Source organism: Cucumis melo, chromosome 1 (assembly GCF_025177605.1).
Source record: "Cucumis melo cultivar AY chromosome 1, USDA_Cmelo_AY_1.0, whole genome shotgun sequence".
Lineage (NCBI taxonomy): Eukaryota > Viridiplantae > Streptophyta > Magnoliopsida > Cucurbitales > Cucurbitaceae > Cucumis > Cucumis melo.
The window spans coordinates 31651885-31679141 of NC_066857.1; the positions used below are offsets into that span (position 1 = coordinate 31651885).

Below are 27257 nucleotides of genomic sequence, written 5' to 3' on the forward strand. Positions count from 1 at the left end.
TTTGTGTAGAACGGACATGCTTAATTTGTGATGGTTACTTTTGCTCTCCTTGTAGCCAGCCTACCACTTGCATTTGGTCATTGGCATTCTAAAATTTAAATGCAATTATGCTTTTTATTATTCATCTTGGAGCTTTTCCAAAGACAATTTCTCCCTATTTTGGTGTGTAATGTCTGTCTTATCTGATATGTAGGACTAACTGTCGATGATTCAAGGATGCTTTTCAGTTATTTTGTGGTGTTCATGCTTTCATCTCTCAAACTCCGTGCTGATCATTTATCCGGTTTCTCACTGTCATCTACTTATCATAAAATGATGTCCCAACGAAAAAATACGTTTGTTTGGAGGGATTTATCTTTTGAAACAAAAAGCATGTGGACCATCCTTGACTACCTGAGGCTCTATTGCTATTGTCATTTGTTGGATCTTGTCCTGGCTTTGATTTTGATTACTGGAACTCTTGAATATGATGTACTGCATCTTGGGTATCTTGCCTTTGCCCTGGTTTTCTTTAGATTAAGACTTGAAATTCTGAAGAAGAAGAACAAAGTATTCAAGTTCTTACGTGCATACAACTTCGCTCTTATTATTCTCTCTCTAGCCTACCAGTCTCCATTTGTAGGAGAAGTTAGTGCTGGCAAGTGTGAAACCATGCACTACATATTTGAGATGATTGGATTTTACAAGTATGATTATGGATTTCGAATTACTGCAAGATCTGCTCTCGTTGAAATTATTATCTTCATGTTGGTCTCCGTCCAGTCATACATGTTCTCCTCTCAAGAGTTCGAATATGTATGTCGGTATCTTGAAGCTGAGCAAATTGGTGCCATTGTTCGTGAACAGGAAAAAAAAGCTGCTTGGAAAACCGAACAGTTACAACATATCCGTGACTCTGAGGAAAGAAAACGGCAGCGCAACTTGCAAGTGGAGAAGATGAAATCAGAGATGCTCAATTTGCAAATCCAGCTTCACAACATGAACTCATCCGTTGACGGCAATAATGTTTCTCCAAGTCCAGGAAATGAGTCCTTTAGAATGCGAAGCACCTCTAGGATACATGATGATGCAATGACCACCGATATAGAGGGAACACTTGGGAAGGTAGAGCAGATAATTAGAGAAGATTCTTCTCCCCATCCTGAATTGCAGGAGTCTCTTGCGAGTCTGAGAGCAGGATTAACAACAGAGTCGAGAATGCACTCAATGGAATCACCAGTTGCAGAAATTTGTGAAGTTGATTCTCAGATTTCGGATGTATCTTTGGATTTGGATAGAAAAAGGAAACATAAAGGTTCAGCAAAAGGAAACCCGTTAATGTCTGCTGTACAGTTCATAGGTGACGGTGTTTCGCAGGTACAGTCTATTGGAAATCAAGCTGTTAGCAATCTTGCAAGCTTCTTGAATGTTACCCAAGATGATGATATTAATGAACAGAGCAAAACTGAGGACGGGGTGTACGATCAGATAGAAATCCAGGAAACTAGGTATGCACATTTGGAGCGTTCTTCCTCACTGCAGTCTGATAGGAGTTCTGACCCTGCAAGTATGCAGTTGGGAAGGATTTTTCGCCACATATGGGCTCAAATGCGGACCAATAATGATGTAGTTTGTTATTGTTGCTTCATCTTGGTCTTTTTGTGGAACTTCAGTTTACTTTCCATGTTTTACCTTGCAGCTCTCTTTGTCTATGCCCTATGTGTAAATACTGGTCCTGGTTATATGTTTTGGGTTGTCATGCTAATTTACACAGAATTGTACATATTGCTACAATATCTTTACCAGATAATCATCCAGCATTGTGGGTTAACTATTAATTCGGATCTACTACAGGAACTGGGATTTCCAACTCATAGAATTACTTCATCCTTTGTTGTCAGTTCATTGCCTCTGTTCCTGGTTTATTTATTTACTCTGTTGCAAAGTTCAATAACTGCAAAAGATGGAGAGTGGGCGTATTCTAGTGCCTTCAATAAAAATGCTCTCCCCAGAAAACAGAGTTTTGGACATTATGGTTTGACTGACAGAGCATATGAACTTCTATACATAGGGAGAAAAATGATGATGTTTGTACTCAGAAGTTTGTGCAAGTACTGGAAATCACTGACACAAGGAGCAGAATCTCCACCTTACTTTATCCAGGTTTCTTTGGATGTCCAAATCTGGCCAGAAGATGGAATTCAACCAGAGAGGATTGAATCTGGAATCAATCATATGCTTCAAATTATCCATGTTGAGAGGTGTAAGGAACAGAACCCCCGCCTTTGTCCTTTTTCTAGTCGAGTCCATGTCCAGAGCATTGAAAGAAGCAAAGAAAATACAAAGGTGGCCTTGGTTGTTCTAGAGGTAGTATATTCTTCTCCTTCAACTAATACTTGTGCAGAATGGTGCGACTCTCTTACTCCTGCAGCAGATGTAGCAAATGAGATCCGGCTTGCACAACGCAATGGATTTGTTGAAAGCACAGGATTCCCATATCAAATACTCTCCGTGATTGGGGGAGGCAAAAGGGAAATTGATCTATATGCCTATGTATTCGGTGCAGATATGATAGTGTTCTTCCTTGTTGCCATTTTCTACCAATCAATCATTAAAAATAATAGTGAGTTTCTCGATGTGTATCAACTAGAGGATCAATTCCCCAAAGAGTTTGTTTTCGTCTTGATGGTAAGTGTAACTATTAGATATAATTATTTGTGATTAAAATCTCTTTAGTTTTATATTCTCCATTCTTGATTTATGGAGTGACAATTGTAGTAGGTATTCTCCTCCTTTTGATCTGAATTTGTTCTTTTTAAAACAATCCAAGAGAGAAACATATTTGTCTCCACATGGTATTATTTTTGCTTTTTCATTAGCCCCTAGTGAAGAAGTTAACCAAAGGGACTCATGAAAATATTTCAGTGGCTATATTTTCATTAAAGTTCTAAGAAAAACGTTTGTACTTTGTAGGGATGTAGTTGTTTGACACAAAATGTGAAACTGCATGTTTAATAATGCTATGTAAGCAATAATGAAAATAATTACCGGTATTTGATTAGGTCTAGCCTAGGCTACACCTAACCTCATGCTTCTCCTTTTCCTTACATTGTAAGAATAATACTATTTTTTATAAAAAATAATAAAATTTACCACATGGTAAATCTTTATTGGTGGGTTCTGTTTGGGGTGCACAAAGGACGAGTGCAGCTGGCTGTACCAAAGTCTTTTTTCTTTTGGTATTTTGAAGATATTTGGATTCAAAATTTTGTTCCTATGAAGTTACATAATTGAATGTGTAAGCTTTCCTTATCTTGTTGTGTATCTTTTCTAGCATGTTATTGGTGGAATGTTCCTAGCTTGGTGCCATGATAGATGTCCTGCTGAGCATTTGCATTTTAACACATTGTGCTAGGACAGTTATTGCATGATGTACACCTTTTGTGCATGAAATTTTTCAATTTTGTGGAACACTATTCTGAAGTAATTAGAAGAGATGCAACGTAGAATCAAATTTAAAGTTTCATGACTGTCACGTAGCTTTGATATGTCATCTGCTACTCTTAACTTAAAATATTCTGTGGCACAGATAATATTCTTCTTGATTGTGCTCGATCGATGTATATACCTCTGCTCATTTGCCATCGGTAAAGTGATCTTTTACCTTTTCAATCTCGTTCTCTTTACTTATGCGGTAACGGAGTATGCATGGCAAATGGAGCCTTCCAATCAGCACGCTGGAGAGTTGGCACTTCGAGCTATATTTCTTGCAAAGGCGGTTTCTTTGGCACTGCAAGCAATACAAATCCGATATGGTCTCCCACACAAAAGCACCTTATATCGGCAATTTTTGACAAGTGATGTTTCAAGAATAAACTATTTGGGGTACAGGCTTTACCGGGCTCTTCCCTTCTTGTACGAATTACGGTGTGTGCTGGACTGGTCATGCACAACAACTTCTCTTACCATGTACGACTGGCTAAAGGTGATTATTTCATTGTTCTGAATATATGATTTTATAGAAATACCTTGTGGAAATCTTAGCCTTAAAGATCATAAAAATATTATTGCTGTAATAAGTTTTAAAGAAAAATCTATTTGTGAATAAAACATTAGGTTGTGTTCATTAAAACCATAAATTAACAATTGTATCAATTAAAAGTCTAAACACATAAGTGAATCAATTTAATCCATCTATTCTATTCATAACTTTTTCACTTGATTTCATTTAAAATTATTGCGTTCTGTTATTCAAAGTGTTAGAATTAGTAGGGCTTTGCCCTTCGAGTACTTTTGGGAAGAATAATATATATAAGATTTTATTTCCTAAATATTTCCTAGATCTTTTCCTTTCTTACTCCTATTGTACTCTATTTATTCTCCCTTTGTACCTATTGTATTTTGTTCATAAGAAAAATAATAAAAACTAAAGTATCGTAGTTTTTCTCCCAGTTCTCGGGTTTCCACGTAAGTCTCGGGTTGTTGTTAATTGCTTTCAATATGGTATCAGAGCAAAGCAATAATGAAACCCTAGAAAATAACCTAGGAGAAACCCAGATCGAAACTGAACCCGTCACTGCCGCCGCTGCCAGGATCGCCGTCGCCGTGCCGTGTGTCACAATCGTAACTTCTCGACACGATTGTGCGCACTTGCTTAGCTCAATCAGCAGGTCAGCCGTTCGAAAATTGGAATCCGCGGTCAAACTCGCGGTATGACGTAGCCTCCCTTCCCGTTCTTGGAAAAATGTTTTTATAAAACGGGAGAGAGAAAGTAAATAGTTGAAAACGTCATAAAGAAAGCATTGAAGACTGTCAATTGCAAGGAAAATAACTCAACATGCAAAGAGTGCGACAAGGCTTGGGCGGGGGTCGGACTTAGTCATGTACCCCCTATAGTACATATTGAGAATTTTGGCCTTGGCAGGCTTGCATATGAAAAAGCCGAAATGTCACACTATGACTCGGCGACACCTAAACGAAAGAATTAACCTAAACTACTTTCAAGACATAAAGATAAAGTGATTTGGGGGTATTCGGGCATACGACCATCGGTAAATAATACCATGGACAATTATGCCCTTGACATTCTCCCCCACCTAAATGGTTGACGTCCCCGTCAACTGGCGAAGCTTGAAATCTTCTATCTTCTGCTTCCACGCTTCAAGATCTTCGACACGTTCCCAGCTGGTCTCCTCCACAGGAAGGTTCTTCCACTTTACCAGATACTCGTGGATCCTTCGTGCGGGTCTTCTGCCCCTCCTTACTCGCTCGGCCAGAATTTCTTCAACATCTTTGTCTTCCTTCTGACTAAGGTCGATAATTGGGCGAGTTACGACATTCCGCTGCAGGTCTTCTGTGTCTTGGTGGTACGGCTTCAGGTTGCTAACATGAATTACTGGGTAGATTTTCATCCATGTGGGCAACGCTACTCTGTAAGAAGTATTCCCTACCTTTTTCAGCACTTCAACTGGTCCTTCGTACTTCCTGACGAGACGTTGGTCTTTGCGTCCTCGAAACCTGACTTGCTCTGGTCGTAGTTTAATGAGTACCTGGTCTCCCGCTCGAAACTCAAGGGGCCGTCGCTTCTTATCTGCCCACTTCTTCATCCGCTTCGATGCTTTTTCTAAGTACGCTCGGGCGATGTCGTTTGTCTGTCTCCACTCCTTCGTGAAATTGAGGGCTTGAGGGTTCTTCCCTGCAAAAGGATGATCAACAAGGTGTGGCAGTACTGGTTGCCTCCCAGAAACAATCTCAAATGGACTTCTCCCTGTAGATGAACATGTCTGAGCGTTGAAACAGAATTGGGCTACGTCTAACAGCTGGACCCAATTCTTTTGCCTTGCGTTTACAAAATGGCGCAAGTATTCCTCGAGCATGCTGTTGAATCGCTCAGTCTGGCCGTCAGTTTGGGGATGGTAGCTTGATGATATGTTCAGACTCGTCCCCAAGAAGGAAAATAACTCCGTCCAGAAGGAGCCAATGAATCTACCGTCTCTGTCGCTCACTATACTTGTCGGGACTCCCCACAATTTAACAACGTGCTTAAAGAACAATTGAGCTGTTGTTTCTGCTGAACACTGCTTGGTGGCGGGAATGAAGGTGGCGTACTTTGAAAAACGATCAATGATGACTAAAATGGCTTCAAAGTCGCCTACCTTAGGGAGATGGGTGATGAAGTCCATAGAGACACTCTCCCAAGGTCTTGTTGGAACCGGTAGAGGGTCAAGAAGTCCAGCAACCTTCACTTTCTCTACCTTATCTTGTTGGCAGATGAGACACGTCTTAGTGTACTGCATGACATCATCTCTCATATTCGGCCAAAAGTAACCCTTCTTCAACAGGGCGTACGTCCGCTGCCATCCGGGATGGCCAGCCCATAGAGTGTCGTGACACTCGTACAACAATTTCTTCCTTAGGTCTCCTGCTCTTGGAACATATAGTCGGTTGCCCTTTGTGACTAACAAGTCTTCCTCGACCCAAAACTGTCGTGTCTTGCCCGCCTTCGCTAAATTCATGACATTCTGAGCGGCATGATCTTTCTGTAGGAACTTTCTCAGGGTGTCTCTGACCGACCCACCAATCTCGCTCCCCTGGAGGTGAGCTAACAGGCATATGGCTGCATGTTCTTGTTTTCGACTTAGGGCATCTGCAGCCTGGTTGCTCGACCCCTTCTTGTGCTCAAATTCGAAGTCGAACTCGGCCAGAAATTCCTGCCATCTTGCTTGTTTCGAAGTCAACTTTGGCTGGGTAAAGAAGTGGCAAGTTGCACTGTTGTCCGTCTTCACTACAAACGACGACCCAAGTAGGTATTGTCTCCATGCCCTCAAACAATGTACTACTGCGAGCATTTCTTTTTTGGACACAGTATACCTCCTTTCGGCTGCATTCAATTTTCGACTTTCGTATGCGATCGGGTGCCCATTCTGTAGGAGCACACCCCCTAACGCATAATCAGACGCATCTGTCTCGACTTGGAAGGGTTTGGTCACATCCGCAATCCCTAGAAGTGGCCCCTCCATCAAGGCTTGCTTTAGGCCATCGAAGGCGGTTTGACACTCGGGGTCCCAATTCCAGTGAACGTCTTTTTTCAGTAGCTCAGTCAGCGGGCTTGCTCGTTTCGAGAATGCCTTGACAAATCGACGATAGTAATTTGCCAACCCGAGGAAGGAGCGTAACTCTGAGACTGATTTCGGCACTGCCCAGTCGCGTATCGCAGCAATCTTCCCTTCTTCCATTCCAATTCGGCCACACTCTATCACATGGCCCAAGAAGTTTATCCGCTCTTGTGCAAAAGAGCATTTTTCTCTTTTGACGTACAGTTGATTCTCCTTCAATTTCTGAAAAACCTTTTGTAGGTGGTCCCTATGTTCCTCCATGGTCGTACTATAGACCACTATATCATCCAGGTAGACTACTACGAATTTATCGAGATATTCGTGGAAGACTTGGTTCATCAACGTGCAGAAGGTGGCAGGGGCATTGGTGAGACCAAATGGCATTACGAGGAATTCGAACGCACCATATCGGGTGACACAGGTTGTCTTCGGTTCATCTCCCTCTGCAATTCTCACTTGGTAGTATCCCGACCGCAAGTCTAACTTTGAAAAATACTTTGCCCCATGTAAGCGGTCGAACAAGTCAGTAATTATGGGGAGTGGATACTTGTTACGGACTGTGAGCTTATTTAGGGCGCGATAATCAATGCACAGTCGTAAACTCCCATCTTTCTTCCTTTGGAAAAGAACTGGGGCCCCATACGGAGCTTTTGCAGGCCTGATAAACCCTGCATTCAGTAGTTCATCTAACTGTTTCCGAAGTTCAGCTAACTCCGGAGGCGCCATACGATAAGCATTCTTCGCAGGCGGTTTTGCCCCAGGCACTAACTCGATCTCATGATCAATCATTCTCCGAGGTGGCAAAGACTTGGGCAAACTATCGGGCATCACATCACGGTATTTCTCTAGCACGCGCATGATCTCCTTAGGGACTGTCTCCCCTGAGTTCTCTGACGGTTTGAGTGGGATGGCCATAAATGTTGGTTCGTCTCGAGAGAGACCCTTCTTTAACTGCATGGCCGAGATCATTTTCAATCCATCTGGTTGACGTAGGTCAGTCTGTACAACCGAAGGTGTGGGTCCAGTGATCACCAAGCATTTGGCCAAAGGCATTGGGATTACCTGATGTTCAAGTAGGAACTCCATTCCCAGTACCACATCAAAGTCGTCCATTTTTACCACTACAAAGTCTACGAGGCCACTCCATCCTCCCAATCTTATCATCGTTCGTTTCACTAGTCCGATGATAGGTAGGGCAGCAGAATTCACGGCTTTCATTCTTCCAGCATCCTTCTCCCAGCGGAGATTTAGACGTTTAGCTTCTACTTCTGTTATGAAATTGTGGGTGGCACCGGAGTCAACCATAGTGCTTTTGGTTGGCTTTTGGTTGATCCAGGTGTCAACGTACATTAAGCCCCTTTCCACTGGCGTGTTCGTCTCCCCCACCTTTTTCTGGAGAGATGACAGAAATTTCAAGGCCCCCATTCGAGGGTTATCAACTTCTTCTGTCTGGTCTACTTCTCCCTCGGTCTGACTTTGTTGATTGTCTGAATCTGGGGTTAAAGATGCCTGGAATGCATTGAAAGCAGTTTTGTTCGGGCATTCCCTGGCCATGTGTGGTCCCTTACATATGAAGCAACTAAGAGGACGATTGGACAGATTCTGGTTACTTGATCCTCGCCAGGAGTTTCCAGTATTCGATTGATGGGATCTACGATCTCCATTAAAGCGTCTGTCCCCTCCTGTAGTTTTAGGAGAACTTGGGCGGTTGTTCCTACTTCCTCCAGATGAGGAACTTGGATGACGTCTCGTATCTTGAGAGTCGTTAGACAGGTCAAACAGCCGTTCGGCTGCCGCGTACGCGGACGTGAGGTCTTGAACTCTTTGTTCATATAGCTTTGTCTTCGCCCACGGCTTCAATCCTTCGACAAAACAGAAAACTTTGTCTTTCTCGGACATATCGCGTATATCCAACATCAGTCCCGCGAACTGCTTCACATACTCTCGAATACTACCGGTGTGTTTCAGCTCGCGTAACTTCCGTCGAGCCAAGATCTCGACATTTTCAGGGAAGAATTGTGAGCGAAGTTCTCTCTTCAAAGCGTCCCAAGTATCTATTGTGCAACGTCCCTCCTGGATGTCAACAAATCGGGACCTCCACCATAACTTGGCATCCTCAGACAGATGCATCGTCGCCAACGTGACTTTGGCTTCCTCTGTAACCGTGTTTGTGGCCCTGAAGTACTGCTCCAGGTCAAAGATATAGTTTTCTAGGGCCTTCGCGTCTCTTGCCCCACAGAAGGGCTTTAGTTCCGGTATCTTCACTCTACTAACCGGAATGGCTCCCCCAGCGGGAGCTTGATTTGCCATTGCTCGCATTGTGAGGCTCAGTCTCGCATTCACATCTGCGATTTCATTTCTGACGACATCGAGGGTAGCTCGGAAGTCCTCTGACATGCCGTTTATCATCTCTAACAGCGTCTTTTGAGAGCTATCCAGCTCTTGAACACGCTCTTCAATATGGGCAACAGAGCCCGTCGAACTGTCTCCACGCTCGTAGTTGACAGTTCTTCCGATGTTTACAGTTGTTTCCAGGGCGTCGACCCTTGTCATCAACTCTTGTATCGGAAACCCTTCGACACGGCCAGCTACCGCATCGATCGTATTAGTTTTCTCGGAAATTTCTTCGAGACGAGACTCCAAGTAGCGGATGGAGTCGGGAACTTCGACTAGGTAGAGCATCTGTTCTTCTAGCTCTACTAGTCGGTCTTTCTGGGCCTTGCCCGATGGATTCGACGACGACATGTTTCAGTCTTATCGTCAATTAGCCAACTTGGCTCTGATACCACTTGTCACAATCGTAACTTCTCGACACGATTGTGCGGCACTTGCTTAGCTCAATCAGCAGGTCAGCCGTTCGAAAATTGGAATCCGCGGTCAAACTCGCGGTATGACGTAGCCTCCCTTCCCGTTCTTGGATAAATGTTTTTATAAAACGGGAGAGAGAAAGTAAATAGTTGAAAACGTCATAAAGAAAGCATTGAAGACTGTCAATTGCAAGGAAAATAACTCAACATGCAAAGAGTGCGACAAGGCTTGGGCGGGGGTCGGACTTAGTCATGTACCCCCTATAGTACATATTGAGAATTTTGGCCTTGGCAGGCTTGCATATGAAAAAGCCGAAATGTCACACTATGACTCGGCGACACCTAAACGAAAGAATTAACCTAAACTACTTTCAAGACATAAAGATAAAGTGATTTGGGGGTATTCGGGCATACGACCATCGGTAAATAATACCATGGACAATTATGCCCTTGACACCGTGGACGCCGCCATCGCCGCCACCATGGAGAAACTGCTCCAGAACCTACAGAAACCGCCGATCTACCCAACGAGAGTGGTTCCGCAGCCGTACGCGCCGCCGTCTGACTCGAAGATGATTCACGCACCGCTCGTGTCCGGCGCGTGGGCCCACGCGCCGTCGCCGTTTCATCTCTCCGCCCAGCCCTTTCCCTTCAACGCGCCGTCGGATGTCCAACAGTCAAACCCTTCCAGAAATCCACATCCTCACGCGCCGCCCATGAGTTCTGGACAGCAACCCTCAACCGTAAATCTGTCAAATCTGTACAGTAAGCATCTGCTGTACGTTGACTCTTTACAGCAACCGCTGTTTTCTGGTATCGGAATTGATCAACCCCAGAACAGATCGGACATTGAAGCGGGCGAGTCTTCGACGCATTCCAAACCAACTGAGTTGCCGATGCATTCCAAGAACCCGGTAACTTCGTTCTCTAATTTACCGTCAAATTATATAACTGGCTCTTTGGGTTCGTCTACAGGGAATTTCTCAAGTGAAAATTAAACGGGCAAAATTACTTTTCTTGGTCCCAATCAATAAAGATATTCTTCGAAGGTCACCACCAGTTCGGCTTCTTAACTGGAGAGATTTTACGTCCTTCACCAGGAGACGCCTTGGAACGACTCTGGAAAGGGGAGGACTCACTTATTCGGTCCATTCTGATTAATGGTATGGAACCACAGATCGGCAAGCCTCTACTATATGCAGCCACAACAAAAGATTTGTGGGATACAACTCAGACTCTTTACTCGAAACGACAGAATGCCTCTCGGTTATATACATTGCAAAAACAGGTCCATAATTGCAAACAAGGGACCCTGGACGTGACTACCTATTTTAACAAGCTCTCTCTCCTCTGGCAAGAGATGGATTTGTGCAGAGAGACAGTTTGGGACACACCAAATGACGGTACACAATATGCTAAACTTGAAGAGGCTGACCGTGTTTATGACTTCCTTGCAAGACTTAATCCCAAATTTGATAATGTTTGTGGTCGTATACTCGGACAAAGACCTCTTCACTCCCTAATGGAAATTTGTTTTGAAGTCTGCCTGGAAGAGGATCGCACTAATGCCATGAGTGTATTGACTACCCCTACCATTGACTCCGCTGCCTTTAGCGCTCGGTCCTCAGATCATGACAGTGACAAGAATAATGGGAAGTCAATTCCTGTGTGTGAGTACTGCAAGAAACAATGACACACCAAGGATCAGTGTTGGAAACTCCACGGTCGCCCCCTAGGAGGTAAGAAACAGTCCTCCAACGAGAAACGGAACTCAGGACGTGCCTACATTAGTGAGACTACCCCTACCAGCACTTCTCAATCAACTGATCCTACTGCGAACCAGACCAAGACTCCCACTCTGGGTGCCATTGCTCAGTCAGGTATGCCTCAGTCCCCTGGGCTTATTAGCGTTGATGGGAAAAATCCCTGGATCTTAGACTTGGGGGCTACAGATCATTTGACAGGTTCTTCGGAACACTTTATCTCGTATGCCCCGTGTGTCGGTAATGAAAAATCCGAATAGCCGATGGCTCTCTGGCTCCGATCGCTGGCAAAGGACAAATAGTTCTCTTTGACGGTTTTGCTCTTCAAAATGTTTTGCATGTCCCTAAACTGTCTTACAATTTGTTATCTATAAGCAAGATCACTCGTGAGTTGCATTGTAAAGCTATCTTCTTACCTGAATCGGTTTATTTTAAGGACATGAGCTCGGGGAGGACGATTGGCACTGTCCGGTATAGCAGGGGACTTTACATCCTTGATGATGATACCTCATGTAGTAGTTTGTCTAGGGTTTAGTTTACTGTCATCCTACTTTAGCACTTCTGAACAAGACTGTATGTTGTGGCATTTTCGACTGGGCCACCCAAACTTTACATATATGTAATATCTATTTTCCCATCTTTTTTCTAAACTTGATGTCTCTTTTCTATCTTGTGATGTGTGTATTCGGGCTAAACAACATCGGGTCTCTTTGCCCTCACAACCATATAAACCTACACGACTGTTTACCCTCATCCATAGTGACGTTTGGGGTCCTTCCAAGGTCACCACCTCCTCGGAAAAGCGGTGGTTTGTAACTTTCATCGATGACCATATCCGTCTTACCTGGGTCTACCTTATCACAGATAAATCCGAGGTTTCATCCATTTTCCAAAACCTCTATCATACTACACAATTTCATACAAAATTGCAATTCTTTGGAGTGATAATGGTCGGGAATTCCAAAACCATAACCTTATTGAATTTCTAGCCTTTAAGGGGATTGTTCACAAAACCTTGTGTGCCTACACTCCTCAACAAAATAGACTGGCCGAACGAAAAAACCGTCACCTTGTGGAAGTAGCCCGTTCACTTATGCTTTTCACTTCCCTTCCATCATACCTATGGGGAGATGCTATTTTTACAGCCGCTCACTTAATCAATAGAATGCCTTCTCGTATCCTCCACCTTCAGACTCCCTTAGATTGTCTTAAGGAGTCTTACCCCTCTACTCTCCTTGTTTCTGAGGTTCCTCTTCGTGTGTTTGGGTGTACCGTTTATGTCCATAAATTCGGCTCTAATTAGACCAAATTTACCCCTCGGGCTCAAGCTTGTGTGTTTGTTGGGTATCTCCTTGACTAGTGCGGTTATAAATGTTTTCACCCGCCGTCTAGGAAATACTTTGTCACTATGGACGTTACTTTCTGTGAAAACCAACCCTACTTTCTCGTTAGCCATCTTCAGGGGGAGAGTAGTATGAGTGACGAGTCTAACAGCACCTTTGAATTTATTGAACCTACTCCTATTACTGTATCTGACATTGATCCTCATCCTATAATCTTACCCACAAACCAAGTTCCCTGGAAAACATATTACAGGGAATCTCAGAACGGAAGTTGGGTCCCCTACTAGTCAACCGCCGGCTTCAGTCCAAGATTTCGAACCTTCTCCAGACCAAGGTATGGAAAACCCTACAAAACCTTGTACTAATAATACGATGAGTGAGAATGACAGATCTGATGTTGCTATTCTTGAAAATATGGAAGAAAAGAACTGTGATGATGAAACTGAGGTTAGAATAGAAACCTGTAACGATGAAGCTGAACAGGGTCATACAAGGAAACTTGATGAGTATGATCCCTCTCTTGACATTCCAATTGCATTGAGAAAAGGTAACAGATTCTGCACTAAACATCCTATTTGCAACTATGTTTCCTATGATAATCTCTCTCCACAGTTTAGAGCGTTTACAGCAAGCCTTGACTCTACCATAATACCGAAAAATATCTATACTGCTCTAGAGTGTCCTGAATGGAAAAGATGAAGGTTCTTGAAAAGAATAGAACTTGGGAGATCTGTGCTCTACCCAAGGGACATAAAACTGTAGGATGCAAACGGGTGTTCTCTCTTAAATACAAAGCAGATGGTACGCTTGATAGACACAAGGCAAGGTTAGTTGCAAAGGGATTCAGAAACTTTTTCTCCAGTTGCTAAATTAAATACTGTTAGAGTCCTGCTATCTGTTGCTGTAAACAAAGATTGGCCTCTATACCAGCTTGATGTTAAGAATGCTTTTTTGAATGGAGACCTTGTGGAGGAAGTCTACATGAACCCCCCGCCAGGATTTGAAACCCAATTTGGTCAGCAGGTGTATAAACTCCAAAAATACCTATATGGTTTGAAACAGTCTCCGAGAGCATGGTTTGACAGATTCACTACCTTTGTCAAGTCCCAAGGGTACAGTCAAGGGCACTCTGACCATACTATATTTATAAAGGCTTCCAAGACAGGGAAGATTGCTATTCTAATAGTTTATGTGGATGACATTGTTTTGATTGGAGATGATCAAACAGAAATCAGTCAACTAAAGCAGAGAATGGGTGATGAATTTGAAATCAAAGATTTGGGAAATCTGAAATATTTCCTTGGAATGGAGGTGGCTAGATTTAAAGAAGGTATTTCCATGTCTCAGTGAAAATACACCCTTGATTTGCTAACCGAGACAGGTATGTTGGGATGTCGTCCTGCTGATACTCCTATTGAATTCAACTGTAAACTAGGAAACTCTGATGATCAAGTTCCAGTTGATAAAGAACAATACCAGCGCCTTGTAGGTAAATTAATTTACTTATCTCATACTCGTCCTGATATTTCCTTTGCTGTGAGTGTTGTCAACCAGTTTATGCAGTTCCCTATGAGAAACATATGGAAGCTGTTAACAGAATCTGAGATACTTGAAAAATACACCTGGTAAAGGGTTGATGTTTAGAAAAACAAATAGAAAGACCATTGAGGCATATACTGACTCAGATTGGGCAGGATCTGTTATTGACAGAAAGTCTACCTCCAGTTATTGTATCTTTGTTTGGGGCAATCTGGTAACTTGGAGGAGTAAGAAGCAAAGTGTTGTGGTCAGGAGCAGTGCTGAGGCTGAATACAGAGCTATGAGTCTGGGAATATGTGAGGAAATTTGGCTTCAGAAAGTCTTGTCAGATCTTCATCAGGAATGTGAGACACCATTGAAGCTTTTTTGTGATAATAAAGCCGCTATTAGTATTGCTAACAACCCAGTTCAACATGATAGAACTAAACATGTTGAGATTGATCGGCATTTCATCAAAGAAAGACTTGACAGTGGAAGCATATGTATTCCGTACATTCCTTCAAGCCAACAGATTGCTGATGTTCTTACCAAGGGGCTTCTCAGACCACACTTTGACCTTTGCGTTAGCAAGTTGGGACTCATCGATATTTACGTCTCAACTTGAGGGGGAGTGTTGGAATTAGTAGGGCTTTGCCTTTAGAATACTTTTGGAAAGAATAATATATATAAGATTTTATTTTCTAAATATTTCCTAGATCTTTTCCTTTCTTACTCCTATTGTACTCTATTTATTCTCCCTTTGTACTTATTGTATTTTGTTCGTAAGAAAAATAATAAAAACTAAAGTATCGTGGTTTTTCTCCCGATTCTCGGGTTTCCACGTAAGTCTCTGGTTGTTGTTAATTGCTTTGAATACAAAGCATTAGTCTTTTTTTCATTTCTTGAATGAAAAGTTCCATATCCTTTTTAAAAAATAAAGTTAAAGTCACCTAAACAATGATATTCTTCTCCCGAAAACCTCCCATCATAGTCCTTTCTAAATGAGTAGAGAAACAAAGAAGGAAGAGAAGAACAAAAACTGTTCATGTTTCCACCATCAACCTGAGTTCATCATTTCTTTCCAATATTGCATTAGTCTCTACATTATAGATACTGTTAAACGGTAGAAAAGAGGACATAAAGTTTACGTGGAAAACTTTAAAACAGGAAGAAAAAACCGCGATAGAGAGTCTCTTTTATTATTTTCACACACAATGAAAGTTACAAAAGAAGACACTTTATAGGCTCTAGCAAGCCCTAATACAAAAAAGGAAATAAACTTAGTGTGAAGTAGAATATTAAAATACCCTCGGGGCTATAATCAACAAAGCCCTTTATTACCAATAGATACCATACACGTGTGACAATTACGTATATTGATTTTAAAAAAAGATTGTAATGGTTGGCCTAAACTGATATCACTTCTAAAAGTTTAGAGTTTTAATCAATAAAATTATTAGTTTAGGGTTCTAATTGATTCAACCCACTAGTACAAAATGAATTTATTTCTCAAGTTTTAAGCAAGCATAATAATAAGTTATATGAAGGTTGCAGTGACGCATGTGTGACTAGGTTTTACATTTCTTTTTTCAGAAATAAATCATTGATTTTCTTGATACCTCATATCCGTTAGGATGTAAGCTCTATATAGTTGTGTTTCCTTCTATATTTATATACCCACTTTGGGGACTGAATGTTGTGTTAAAATAATATATGAATTTCTTTTCTCAGCTGGAGGACATAAATGCAAGCTTGTACCTTGTCAAATGTGATGCAGTCTTAAATAGATCTCAGCACAAACAAGGAGATAAGCAAACTATAATGACCAAATGTTGCAATGGAATATGCCTGTTCTTCATATTGATCTGTGTGATCTGGGCTCCAATGCTGGTAAGGAACTTGAGAGCGTTAATTGTTGTATGCCCCAATTTCTTTCTACTGAAATTTAGTAATGTTTTGATCCCATGAAGTTGATGCAAAGGAGTACGGTCCAATATCCCAATTATCCAAAAAAAAAAAAAAGATAATAAATATATGTTTTAGGACCCAGTGAAATGCCGCTTCTCTATGTTCTGTTTTTCTATATTTACCAAAAGATTTCTTCCTTATCATTTTATGAGCCTCCGTGTATCTCTTTTAATCAAGAGAGGACATGTTTTATATACTCTCCACATAGTGACATAAAAGGTTAATATGTTCCGCTTTGGTTTTGTCATAATTTGCATTCCGTCCGTTAATTCTATGGTTCTTTATGTTCTTCTTGCACACCAATGTGAAAATATGGTACTATGAAGGATAAGATGATAGGAATTATTAAAGAACTCAAGAGATTGGAACTTTGTAAGAGACTGTTTAGAGAGAAGAGAGCTGTTGCAGGGTATTCCATAATTTTTTTTTATCGGGGAGGGGATGCCTCATTTTGTTGAAGCCCTTGAAGGGCTTTTATCAAAAGCCTTTTTGGGCTCCCCCTTCAAAACAGAGTCCTTCATCAGCACATGTATGTTTTAACCAAAAAACTCCACTTGAAAAATTAACAGTGAATGTTGCTGACAATTGAAACTCCTCTTTGTTCAGATGTACAGTAGTGGCAACCCAACAAATGTTGCAAACCCAATCAAAGATGCCAGTTGCCAGGTGGATATCAAGACAACTTCAGGAAGATTGACTCTCTACCAGACTACTCTTTGTGAAAAGATCTCATGGGACAAGTTGAATACAAACATGGTTCTTGATCCTGGAGGTTATCTGAGTCCATATAATCAGGATGATATTCAGTTAATTTGTTGTCAAGCTGATGCAAGTGTCCTGTGGCTTGTCCCTGATGTGGTTCAATCTGGATTCATTCATTCCCTTGATCGGAAACAAGATATAATCATTTCTTTCACTTGGATACTCACCAGGGACAGACCAAAAGGGAAAGAAGTTGTAAAATATGACCGAGTTATTGAACCTCGAGATCTTCCTAATCAATCTGATGTCCAGAAAGTTCTGAATGGATCGATGAATGGCTTTCGGATAAAAAATGTTTACCAAAGATATTTTCGTGTCACAGGCTCTGGTGAAGTTAGACCTCTAGAACAAGAGGTACTCCCTACCACCTACTAGCTGATGTTTTTATTATTTTTTCTTTAAAAGAAACAAGTCTCTTTATTAATAAAAGATATGAGACTAATGCTCAAATACAAGGGGATTAGTGTTTGAAAAGAAACTCGTTAGTCAAATGGAAATCATTACAATTGACATGCTCAACACATAAAGACCAAATTTTACCAAAATCGGGATCATCTTTATAAAGAGTAGGTAAGGAGTCAAAAGCTACTACTTGACTTTTTAGAATGGTATGTAGGTTGGTTTTCCTACTAAAAGCATCTGCTACCATATTGGTACTACCGGCTTTATGTTTTATTACAAAATGGAAACGTTGGATAAAAGAAATCCATCTAGCATGCATTCTACTAATAGTTTTTTGGGTTTGCAAATATTTGAGGGATAAGTGGCTGGAGTATAAAATAAATTCTTGGCTTAAAAGATAGTGTTCTCAAATCTTTAAAGCTCTTACCAACGAATAGAGTTCTTGTTCTTAGGTACTCCATTTTTGTCTTGCTTCACTTAGTTTTTCACTAAAATACTCAATTGGTTGAGATCAGACTGCTCCTATCCCATATTTGCAAGCATTGATTGCCACTTCAAACGGTTGAGTGAAATTCGGTAGGGCAAGAAAGGGTGTGTTAGACAACCTATCTTTCAAAGACATAAAACTTTGAGTTTGGGGGTTAAACCATGAAAAGTTTCATTTCTTTAAACATTTCGTTAGCGGGGATGCTATAGTGCTAAAATTTCTTATGCATTTTTCGTAGAAGAAGTAATCCCAAGAAAACTTTGTCAATCTTTTACTGTCTTAGGTTGGGGCCAATCTTTTATTGCCTTAATTTTGTTGGGGTTTATGGATATTCCAAATTCATTAAGGATAAAACCTAAAAAGTATATTTCTTTAACTAAGAAAGAACACTTCTTGAAATTAATACCAAGTAGGATTTTTTGAAGTGCTTTAAAGAGTTTATGCAAGTGAGATAAACGTTCGTCATAAGTAGTGCTGTAAACTAAAATGTTCGTCATATTGAAAGCAATTAACACCAACACAAAGCTTACGTGGAAACTCGAAAACCGGGAGAAAAACCACAATACTTTAGTTTTTATTATTTTCTTATGAATGAATACTATAGGTACAAAGGGAGAGAATACAATAGGAGTAAGAAAGGAAAAAAAATTAGGAAAGATTTAGAAAATTAAATCTTCTATATTATTCTTTCCAAAAATACTCTAAGGACAAAGCCCTACTAATTCTAACACTCCCCCTCAAGTTGGGACGTAAATATCAATGAGTCCCAACTTGCTAACACAAAGGTCAATATGTGGTCTGAGAAGCCCCTTGGTGAGAACATCAGCAACCTGTTGGCTCGAAGGAATGTACGAAATGCATATGCTTCCCCTGTCAAGTCTTTCTTTGATGAAATGCCAATCAATCTCAAAATGTTTAGTTCTATCATGTTGAACTGTGTTGTTAGCAATACTAATAGTGGCTTTTTTAACACAAAAAAGCTTCAATGGTGTCTCACATTCCTGATGAAGATCTGACAAGACTTTTTAAAGCCAAATTTTCCCACAAATTCACAAACTTATAGCTCTATATTCAGTCTCAGCACTGCTTCTGGCCACAACACTTTGCTTCTTACTCCTCCAAGTTACCAGATTGCCCCAAACAAAGGTACAATAACTAGAGGTAGACTTTCTGTCAACAACAGATCTTACCTAATCCGAGTCAGTATATGCCTCAATGGTCTTTCTATTTGTTTTTCTAAACATCAACCCTTTACCAGGTCTATTTTTCAAGTATCTCAAAATTCTGTTAACAACTTCCATATGTTTCTCATAGGGAGTCTACATAAACTGACTGACAACACTCACAACAAAAGAAATATCAGGACGAGTATGAGATAAGTAAATTAATTTACCTACAAGGCGCTGATATTGTTCTTTATCAACTGGAACTTGATCATCAAAGTTTCCTAGTTTACAGTTAAATTCAATAGGAGTATCAGCAGGACGACATCCCAACATACCTGTCTCGGTTAGCAAATCAAGGGTGTATTTTCTCTAAGACACGGAGATACCTTCTTTAAATCTGGCCACCTCCATTCCAAGGAAATATTTCAAATTTTCCAAATCCTTGATTTCAAATTCATCACCCATTCTCTGCTTTAGTTGACTGGTTTCTGTTTGATCGTCTCTAGTCAAAACAATGTCATCCACATAAACTATTAGAACAGCAATCTTCCCTGTCTTGGAAACCTTTGTAAATAAAGTATGGTCAGAGTGTCCTTGACTGTACCATTGGGACTTGACAAAGGTAGTGAATCTGTTAAACCATGCTCTCAAAGACTGTTTCAGACCATATAGGGATTTCTTGAGTTTACACACCTGCTGACCAAATTGGGCTTCAAATTCTGATGGGGGGCTCATGTAGACTTCCTCCACAAGGTCTCCATTCAAAAAACATTCTTAACATCCAGCTGGTATAGAGGCTAATCTTTGTTCACAGCAACAGATAGCTGGACTCTAACAGTATTCAACTTAGCAACTGGAGAAAAAGTTTCTGAATAGTCAATACCATAGGTCTGAGTAAATCCCTTTCCAACTAACCTTGTCTTGTGTCTATCAAACATACCATCTGCTTTGTATTTGAGAGAGAACACCCGTTTGCATCCTACTGTTTTATGTCCCTTGGGTAGACCACAGATCTCCCAAGTTCTATTCTTTTCAAGAGCCTTCATCTCTTCCATAACAGCATTTTTCCATTTAGGACACTCTAGAGCAGTGTAGATATCTTTTGGTATTATGGTAGAGTCAAGGCTTGCTGTAAACGCTCTAAACTGTGGAGAGAGATTATCATAGGAAACATAGTTGCAAATAGGATGTTTAGTGCAGGATCTGGTACTTTTTCTCAAAGCAATGGGAATGTTAAGAGAGGGATCATACTCATCAAGTTTCCTTGTATGACCCTGTTTAGCTTCATTGTTACTGGTTTCTATTCTAACCTCAGTCTCATCACCACGGTTCTTTTCTTCCACATTTTCAAGAACAGCAACATCAAACCTGTCATTCTCCCTCATCGTATTATTAGTACAAGGTTCTGTAGGGTTTTCCATACCTTGGTCTCGAGGAGGTTCGAAATCTTGGACTGGAACCGGCGATTAACTAGTAGGGAACTCAACTTCCTTTCTGAGATTCATCCTGTAATAAGTTTTCCAGGGAACTTGGGTTTGTGCGTAGGATTATGGGATGAGGATTAATGTCAAATACGGTACTAGGAGTATGTTCAATAAATTCAAAGGTGCAGTTAGACTCTTCACTCACACTCTCCCCTGAAGATGGCTAACGGGAAAGTAGGGTCGGTTCTCATAGAAAGTAACATCCATAGTGGCAAAGTATTTCCTAGACGGCGGGTGAAAACATTTATAACCATGCTGGTGAAAGGGATACCCAACAAACACATAAGCCTGAGCCCGATGGGTAAATTTGGTCTGATTAGGGCCAAAATTATGGACATAAGCGGTACACCCATATACACGAAGAGGAACCTCAAAAACAAAACGAGTAGAAGGGTAAGACTCCTTAAGACAATCTAAGGGAGTCTGAAGGTGGAGGATACGAGAAGACATTCGATTGATTAAGTGAGCAGTTGTAAGAATTGCATCTCCCCACAGGTATGATGAAAGGGAAGTGGAAAGCATAAGGGAACGGGCTACTTCCACAAGGTGACGGTTTTTTCGATTAGCCAATTGAGGAGTGTCCGCACACAAGGTTTGGTGAACAATCCCCTTGGAGGCTAGAGATTCACTAAGGTTATGGTTTTGGAATTCCCGACCATTATCACTCCGAAGAATTGCAATTTTTGTATGGAATTGTGTTTCAATAGTATGATAGAAGTTTTGGAAAATGAATGAAACCTCGGATTTATCTGTGATAAGGTAGATCCAGGTAATGTGAGTATGGTCTTCAATGAAAGTTACAAACCATCGTTTTCTTAATGAGGTGGTGACCTTGGAAGGACCCTAAACATCACTATGGATGAGGGTAAATGGTTGTGTAGGTTTATATGGTTGTGAGGGAAAAGAGACCCGATGTTGTTTAGCCTGGATACACACATCACAAGATAGAGAAGACATCAAGTTTAGAAAAAAGGTGGGGAAATAAATATTGCATATATGTAAAGTTTGGGTGGCCCAGTTGAATGCCACAACATACAATCTTATTCAAAAGTACTAAAGTAGGATGACAGTAAACTAACCCTAGAAAACTACTACAAGAGGTATCATCATCAAGGATGTAAAGTCCCATGCTATGCTGAGCAGTGTCAATCGTCCTCCCCAAGTTCATGTTCTGAAAAATAAACCAATTTAGGTAAGAAGATAGCTTTACAATGCAACTCACAAGTGATCTTGCTTATAGATAATAAATTGTAAGACAGTTTAGGGACATGCAAAACCGTCAAAGGGAACTATTTGGTCTTTGCCAGCGATTGGAGCTAGAGAGTCGTCGGTTATTCAGATTTTTTCATTACCGGCACACGGGGCACATGAGATAAAGTTTTTCGAAGAACCTGTCAAGTGATCTGTAGCCCTCGAGTCTAAGCTCCAGAGATTCTTCCCATCAATACTAATAAGCCCAAAGGATTGAGGCATACCTGACTGAGCAATGGCACCCAGAGTCGGAATCTTGGTCTGGCTTGCAGTAGGACCAGTTGATTGAGAAGTGCTGGCAAGGGTAGTCTCACTAATGTAGGCACGTCCTGAGTTCTGTTTCTCGTTGGAGGACCGTTTTTTACCTCCTAGGCAACGACCGTGGAGTTTCCAACACTGATCCTTGGTGTGTCATTGTTTCTTGCAGTGCTCACACACAGGGATTGACTTCCCATTATTCTTGTCACTATCATGATTTGAGGATCGAGCGCTAAAGGCAGCGGAGTCAATGGTAAGGGTGGTCAGTACACCCATGGCATTAGTGCGATCCTCTTCCAGGTGAACTTCAAAACACACTTCCATTAGGGGGGGAAGAGGTCTTTGTCCGAGTATACGACTACAAACAGTATCAAATTTGGGATTAAGTCCTGCAAGGAAGTCATAAACACAGTCAGCCTCTTCAAGTTTAGCATATTGTGTACCGTCATTTGGTGTGTCCCAAACTGTCTCTCTGCACAAATCCATCTCTTGCCAGAGGAGAGAGAGTTTGTTAAAATAGGTAGTCACGTCCAGGGTCCCTTGTTTGCAATTATGGACCTGTTTTCGCAGCGTATACAACGGAGAGGCGTTCTGTCGTTTCGAGTAAAGGGTCTGAGTTGTATCCCACAAATCTTTTGTTGTGGCTGCATATAGTAGAGGCTTGTCGATATGTGGTTCCATACTATTAATCAGCATGGACCGAATAAGTGAGTCCTCCCCTTTCTAGAGTCGTTCCAAGGTGTCTTCTGGTGGAGGACGTACAGTCTCTCCAGTTTAGAAACCGAACTGGTGGCGACCTTCGAGTAACATTTTTATTGATTGGGACCAAGAGATAATTTTTTCCATTGAATTTTTCACCTGAAAAATTCCTTGTAGACAAACCCAAAGAGCCAGTTATATAATTTGACGGTAAATTAGGGAAAGAAGTTACCGGGTTCTTGGAATACATCGGCAACTCGGTTGGTTTGGAATGCGTCGAAGACTCGACTGCTTCAATGTCCAATCTATTCTAGGGTTGATCAATCCCGTTACCAGAAAACAACGGTTGCTATAAAGAGCAACATACAGCGGATGCTTACTGTACAAATTTGACAGATTTACAATTGAGCGTTGTTCGGAGCTCATAGGCGGCACTTGAGGATGCAGATGGCCAGAAGGGTTTGACAGTTGGACATCTGACGGCGCGTAGAGGGGAATGGGCTGGGCGGTGAGATGAAAAGACGTCGACGCGTGGGCCCACTCGCCGGATAGGAGCGGCGCGTAAGGTAGTTTTTGGTCAGACGGCGGCGCGTACGGCTGCGAAACCACTCCTGTTGGGTAGATCAGTGGTTTCTATAGGTTTTAGAGCAGTTTCTCCACGGCGGCGGCGATCCTGCGGCGGCGGCAATGACGGGTTCAGTTTCGATATGGGTTTCTCCTAGGTTAGTTTCTAGGGTTTCATTATTGCTTTGCTCTAATACCGTATTGAAAACAATTAACACCAACACAAGGCTTACATGGAAACCCGAGAACCGGGAGAAAAACCACGATACTTTAGTTTTTATTATTTTTCTTATGAATGAATACAATAGGTACAAAGGGAGAGAATAAATAGAATACAATAGGAGTAAGAAATGAAAAAATTTAGAAAAGATTTAGAAAATAAAATCTTCTATATTATTCTTTCCAAAAATACTCCAAGGGCAAAGCTCTACTAATTCTAAGAGTCTTTAAAATAGACTACTAGGAATTTATTAAGGTAAGAACGTAGAACCTGGGTCATTAACCTCGTGCTAGGCGTGTTAGAAAGTCCGAATGGCATTACCAACCATTCAAATGAGGCCCTCGTTAGTCTTGAATGCCTTTTTCCATTCATCTCCCGATCGGATTCGTATTTGGTGGTACCCGCTTTTTAAGTCGATCTTGGAGAAAATTTTCGCTCCTCCAAGTTGATCAAATAGATCAGACATCCTTGGAATGGGGAAGTGGTATTTGTTTATAATTTTGTTGATAGTGCAACTGTCTATGCACATCCTCCATGATCCGTCTTTCTTGGCAGTTAAAAGAACGGGCACAACACAAGGACTTAAGCTTGGTCTAATGTGTTCTTTCTCTAGAAGTTCATTCACTTGTTCTTGTAGGATTTCGTATTCTTTTGGACTCATTCTATAGTGAGGTAAATTTGGAAGTGTTGAGCCAAGAATGAGATCGATATTGTGTTGGATATCTCTCGACGATAGCAAATTAGTGGGGGCTTCTAACACTTGGTGAAATTCTTCTAGTAACGTTTTCATACCCTCGTTTTCTTCTTGTAAACTCGTTTTCTTCTTGTAAGAACGGAGTTGATACTTGATCTTTTACTTTTTTTTTTAAAGAAAACGAGTCTCACTATTATTAATATTGAAAAATAGAGAGACAAAGCTCAATATACATGAGGGTTATACAAAGCACTTGGGGGAAGGATAGGGGGGATCAGCAGGCACACCCAGGCATCTCAACTAGGTTGACACCCCCTAAGTGCCCTTATCATATCCAAGAAGCGAAAATAAAACCCTTATACTAGTTTCCTATTCTTAATACAAGATCAAATCAAAGAGCCACAAATACAAGGCCAAACATAATGATAAAATAATCTGTCCAAACTAAAACATAAAGCATAAGCAGTAGACCGAGAACAAAGAAGAATAAACCTTGATTGAGCAGAAAACTGGTTGAAGCGAGGGCTGATCCAGAAGGCATGATGATCAAGGACTTCAAAGTGGAGAGTCTATAAAGGCCGGCCAATAACAAAATTTCCTGCAAAGAGTAATTCTAAAAATATTTGGATAATGAACACCATGAAGATGCGTTCAAACGAGCAGAATCATAATGTTCCATCCAAGTCGATGGTTTATCATGGAAAACTCTTTGGTTTCTTTCAAACCAAATTTCAACTAAGAGGGCTTGTACTGCGGTTACCCACAACAATTCAGCTGTCTTCTTCTTTAAGTCTAAACTAGCAAGAATTTGAGAAACATTGTTCTTAAAATCTTGATCAAAAGCCGGACAAATAGTGAATGCTTGGAGAAGGCGGAACCAACATTTAGATGCAAAGACCAATCAATTAAAAGGTGCTGGATATTTTCCATATTATCAACAAAGGTGGGGGAGGTAGGCATGAGGTGAGAGGGCATGGGAGGGGAGCTTTCTTTGAAGTACTGAAGCACAGTTTAATTTTCCGAACAGCATAATCCATATGGAAATATTTATCCTTCTTGGACTATTAGATTGCCAAAGCCTTTTGTATAAAGAAATTTCCAAAGGAAAAGATGTCAAAAGATGCTTAACCAAAGATTTTATCGAAAAGGAACCTGAGGTTTCAAGGGACCAAATGCTTCGATTTGGAAAGGAGGCTGGCTGTAAGGAAGAAATCTGATTTAGCAAGGACTGAGTCTGATATTTCCTCATCATTGAGCAATCTTCTAAAATAAATGGACCAAGAGCTGGTAGAAGAGTCCCGATGATATGAAACTAACCCATTTGGATTGAGTGCAATCCTAATTAATCTTGGAAATTTACACTCCAAGGTGATATTGTCCAGCCAAGGGTGCTTCCAAAATAGTATTCTACTGCCATCACCTAATTTGAAGAGAGCCGATAAATCAATTTTACACTATTGCCTTGATATGCTAATCCAAGGACTTCTTAGGCTCACAGTTTCTTTTCCACTTGAACGCCAATTGAAGTATTGTTGTCATGAATGCTTCTAATCACTTGACACCAAAGGGAATTTTGTTCTTTTGAGAAACGCCATCCTCAGTTAGACAATAAGGCCAGACTCTTATGCTTCAGCTTGTCCAAACTGAATCCTCCATCTTTATGAGATTTAATGACAGCATCCCATTTTACTGAGTGGTTTAGCTTTCCTCCCTTGTTTCCTTCCCAAAATAACTTCCTCGTGATTCTTTCCAAAGAGCTTAAGGCAGATTTTGGCATGAGGAAAACAAACATATAATATGTGGGGAGGCTAGACAGAACTAATTTGCTTTATGTAATCCTCCCATCCCTAGGGAGGTTGTATCTCCATTTATCTAGCTCTCCATGGACTTTATCAAGAATAGGCTGCCAAAACAGAGCACTTTTTGGGTAACCTCCCAAAGGAAGACCAAGATAAGTGAAGGGGAGATTTTCTACCTTGCAGTTCAAAATGTTTGCTGTTGAAAGAACCTTGCTATCCTCAATATTTATACCACAAATGGCTGATTTCTCCTAATTAATCTTTTGACCGGAACACCATTTAAAGACTAATAATGTTTTCCTAAGATTTTCCATCATTTCCTCGTCAAATTTACCATCATTTCCTCATCAAATTTACAAAACAGTAGAGTATCATCTGCAAATTGATGGATAGAAATGTGAATTTTGTCTTTTCCAAATTCAAAACCTTCAAACATTTCTTTCTTATAAAGGTTGAAGAAGAGAGCTGCTCAATACTTCACTAACCAAAAGAAATAGGAAAGGAGAAAGAGGAACTCCTCGTCTGAGACCCCTTGAAGCTGAAATTCTTCCTCTTGGCCTACCATTGATGAAGACCGAATACTTAGGATTCTTGATATAGCCCATTATCTACAAGATCCATCTTGCATCGAAGTTCTTTTTTCTCATTACTTTTTCTAAAAATTTCCAATCCATTCTATCAAAGGCCTTTTCAAGGTCTAATTTAATGATCCATCCTTTCTTTTCTCTGATTCTATATTCCTCCACAACTTCATTTACAATTAGAATAAGGTCCAAGATTTGGTGCCCTTTTAGAAAGCCGCTTTGTGTTGGAGCAATAATACTTGGCATTACTTTCTTTAATCTTTCTGCAAGAACCTTTGCAATCAGCTTATAAATTAATGTTGTAAGACTTATTGGCCTAAAGTCTTTTACTCTTACTGCATCTTCTTTCTTCTTGATTAAACAAATGAAGTTTTCTTTTACACATGCATTTAAC

The 27257-nt window shown here is 40.8% G+C and overlaps 1 protein-coding gene across 2 annotated transcripts in view; it reads left to right on the forward strand.

The window, feature by feature from the left end:
• The window catches only part of LOC103492709 (piezo-type mechanosensitive ion channel homolog), a 48057-nt gene that overhangs the window by 13836 nt on the left and 6964 nt on the right, over positions 1 to 27257 (forward strand). Inside the window, exons 15-18 of one of the 2 annotated variants that reach the window (XM_008453184.3) lie at positions 194 to 2667; positions 3569 to 3964; positions 16257 to 16415; positions 17100 to 17609. In XM_008453184.3, coding sequence (XP_008451406.2) covers positions 194 to 2667; positions 3569 to 3964; positions 16257 to 16415; positions 17100 to 17609 — 3539 coding nt within the window. The remainder of the gene's footprint in view (positions 1 to 193; positions 2668 to 3568; positions 3965 to 16256; positions 16416 to 17099; positions 17610 to 27257) is intronic. The other variant, XM_051086842.1, reaches the window with a different exon arrangement.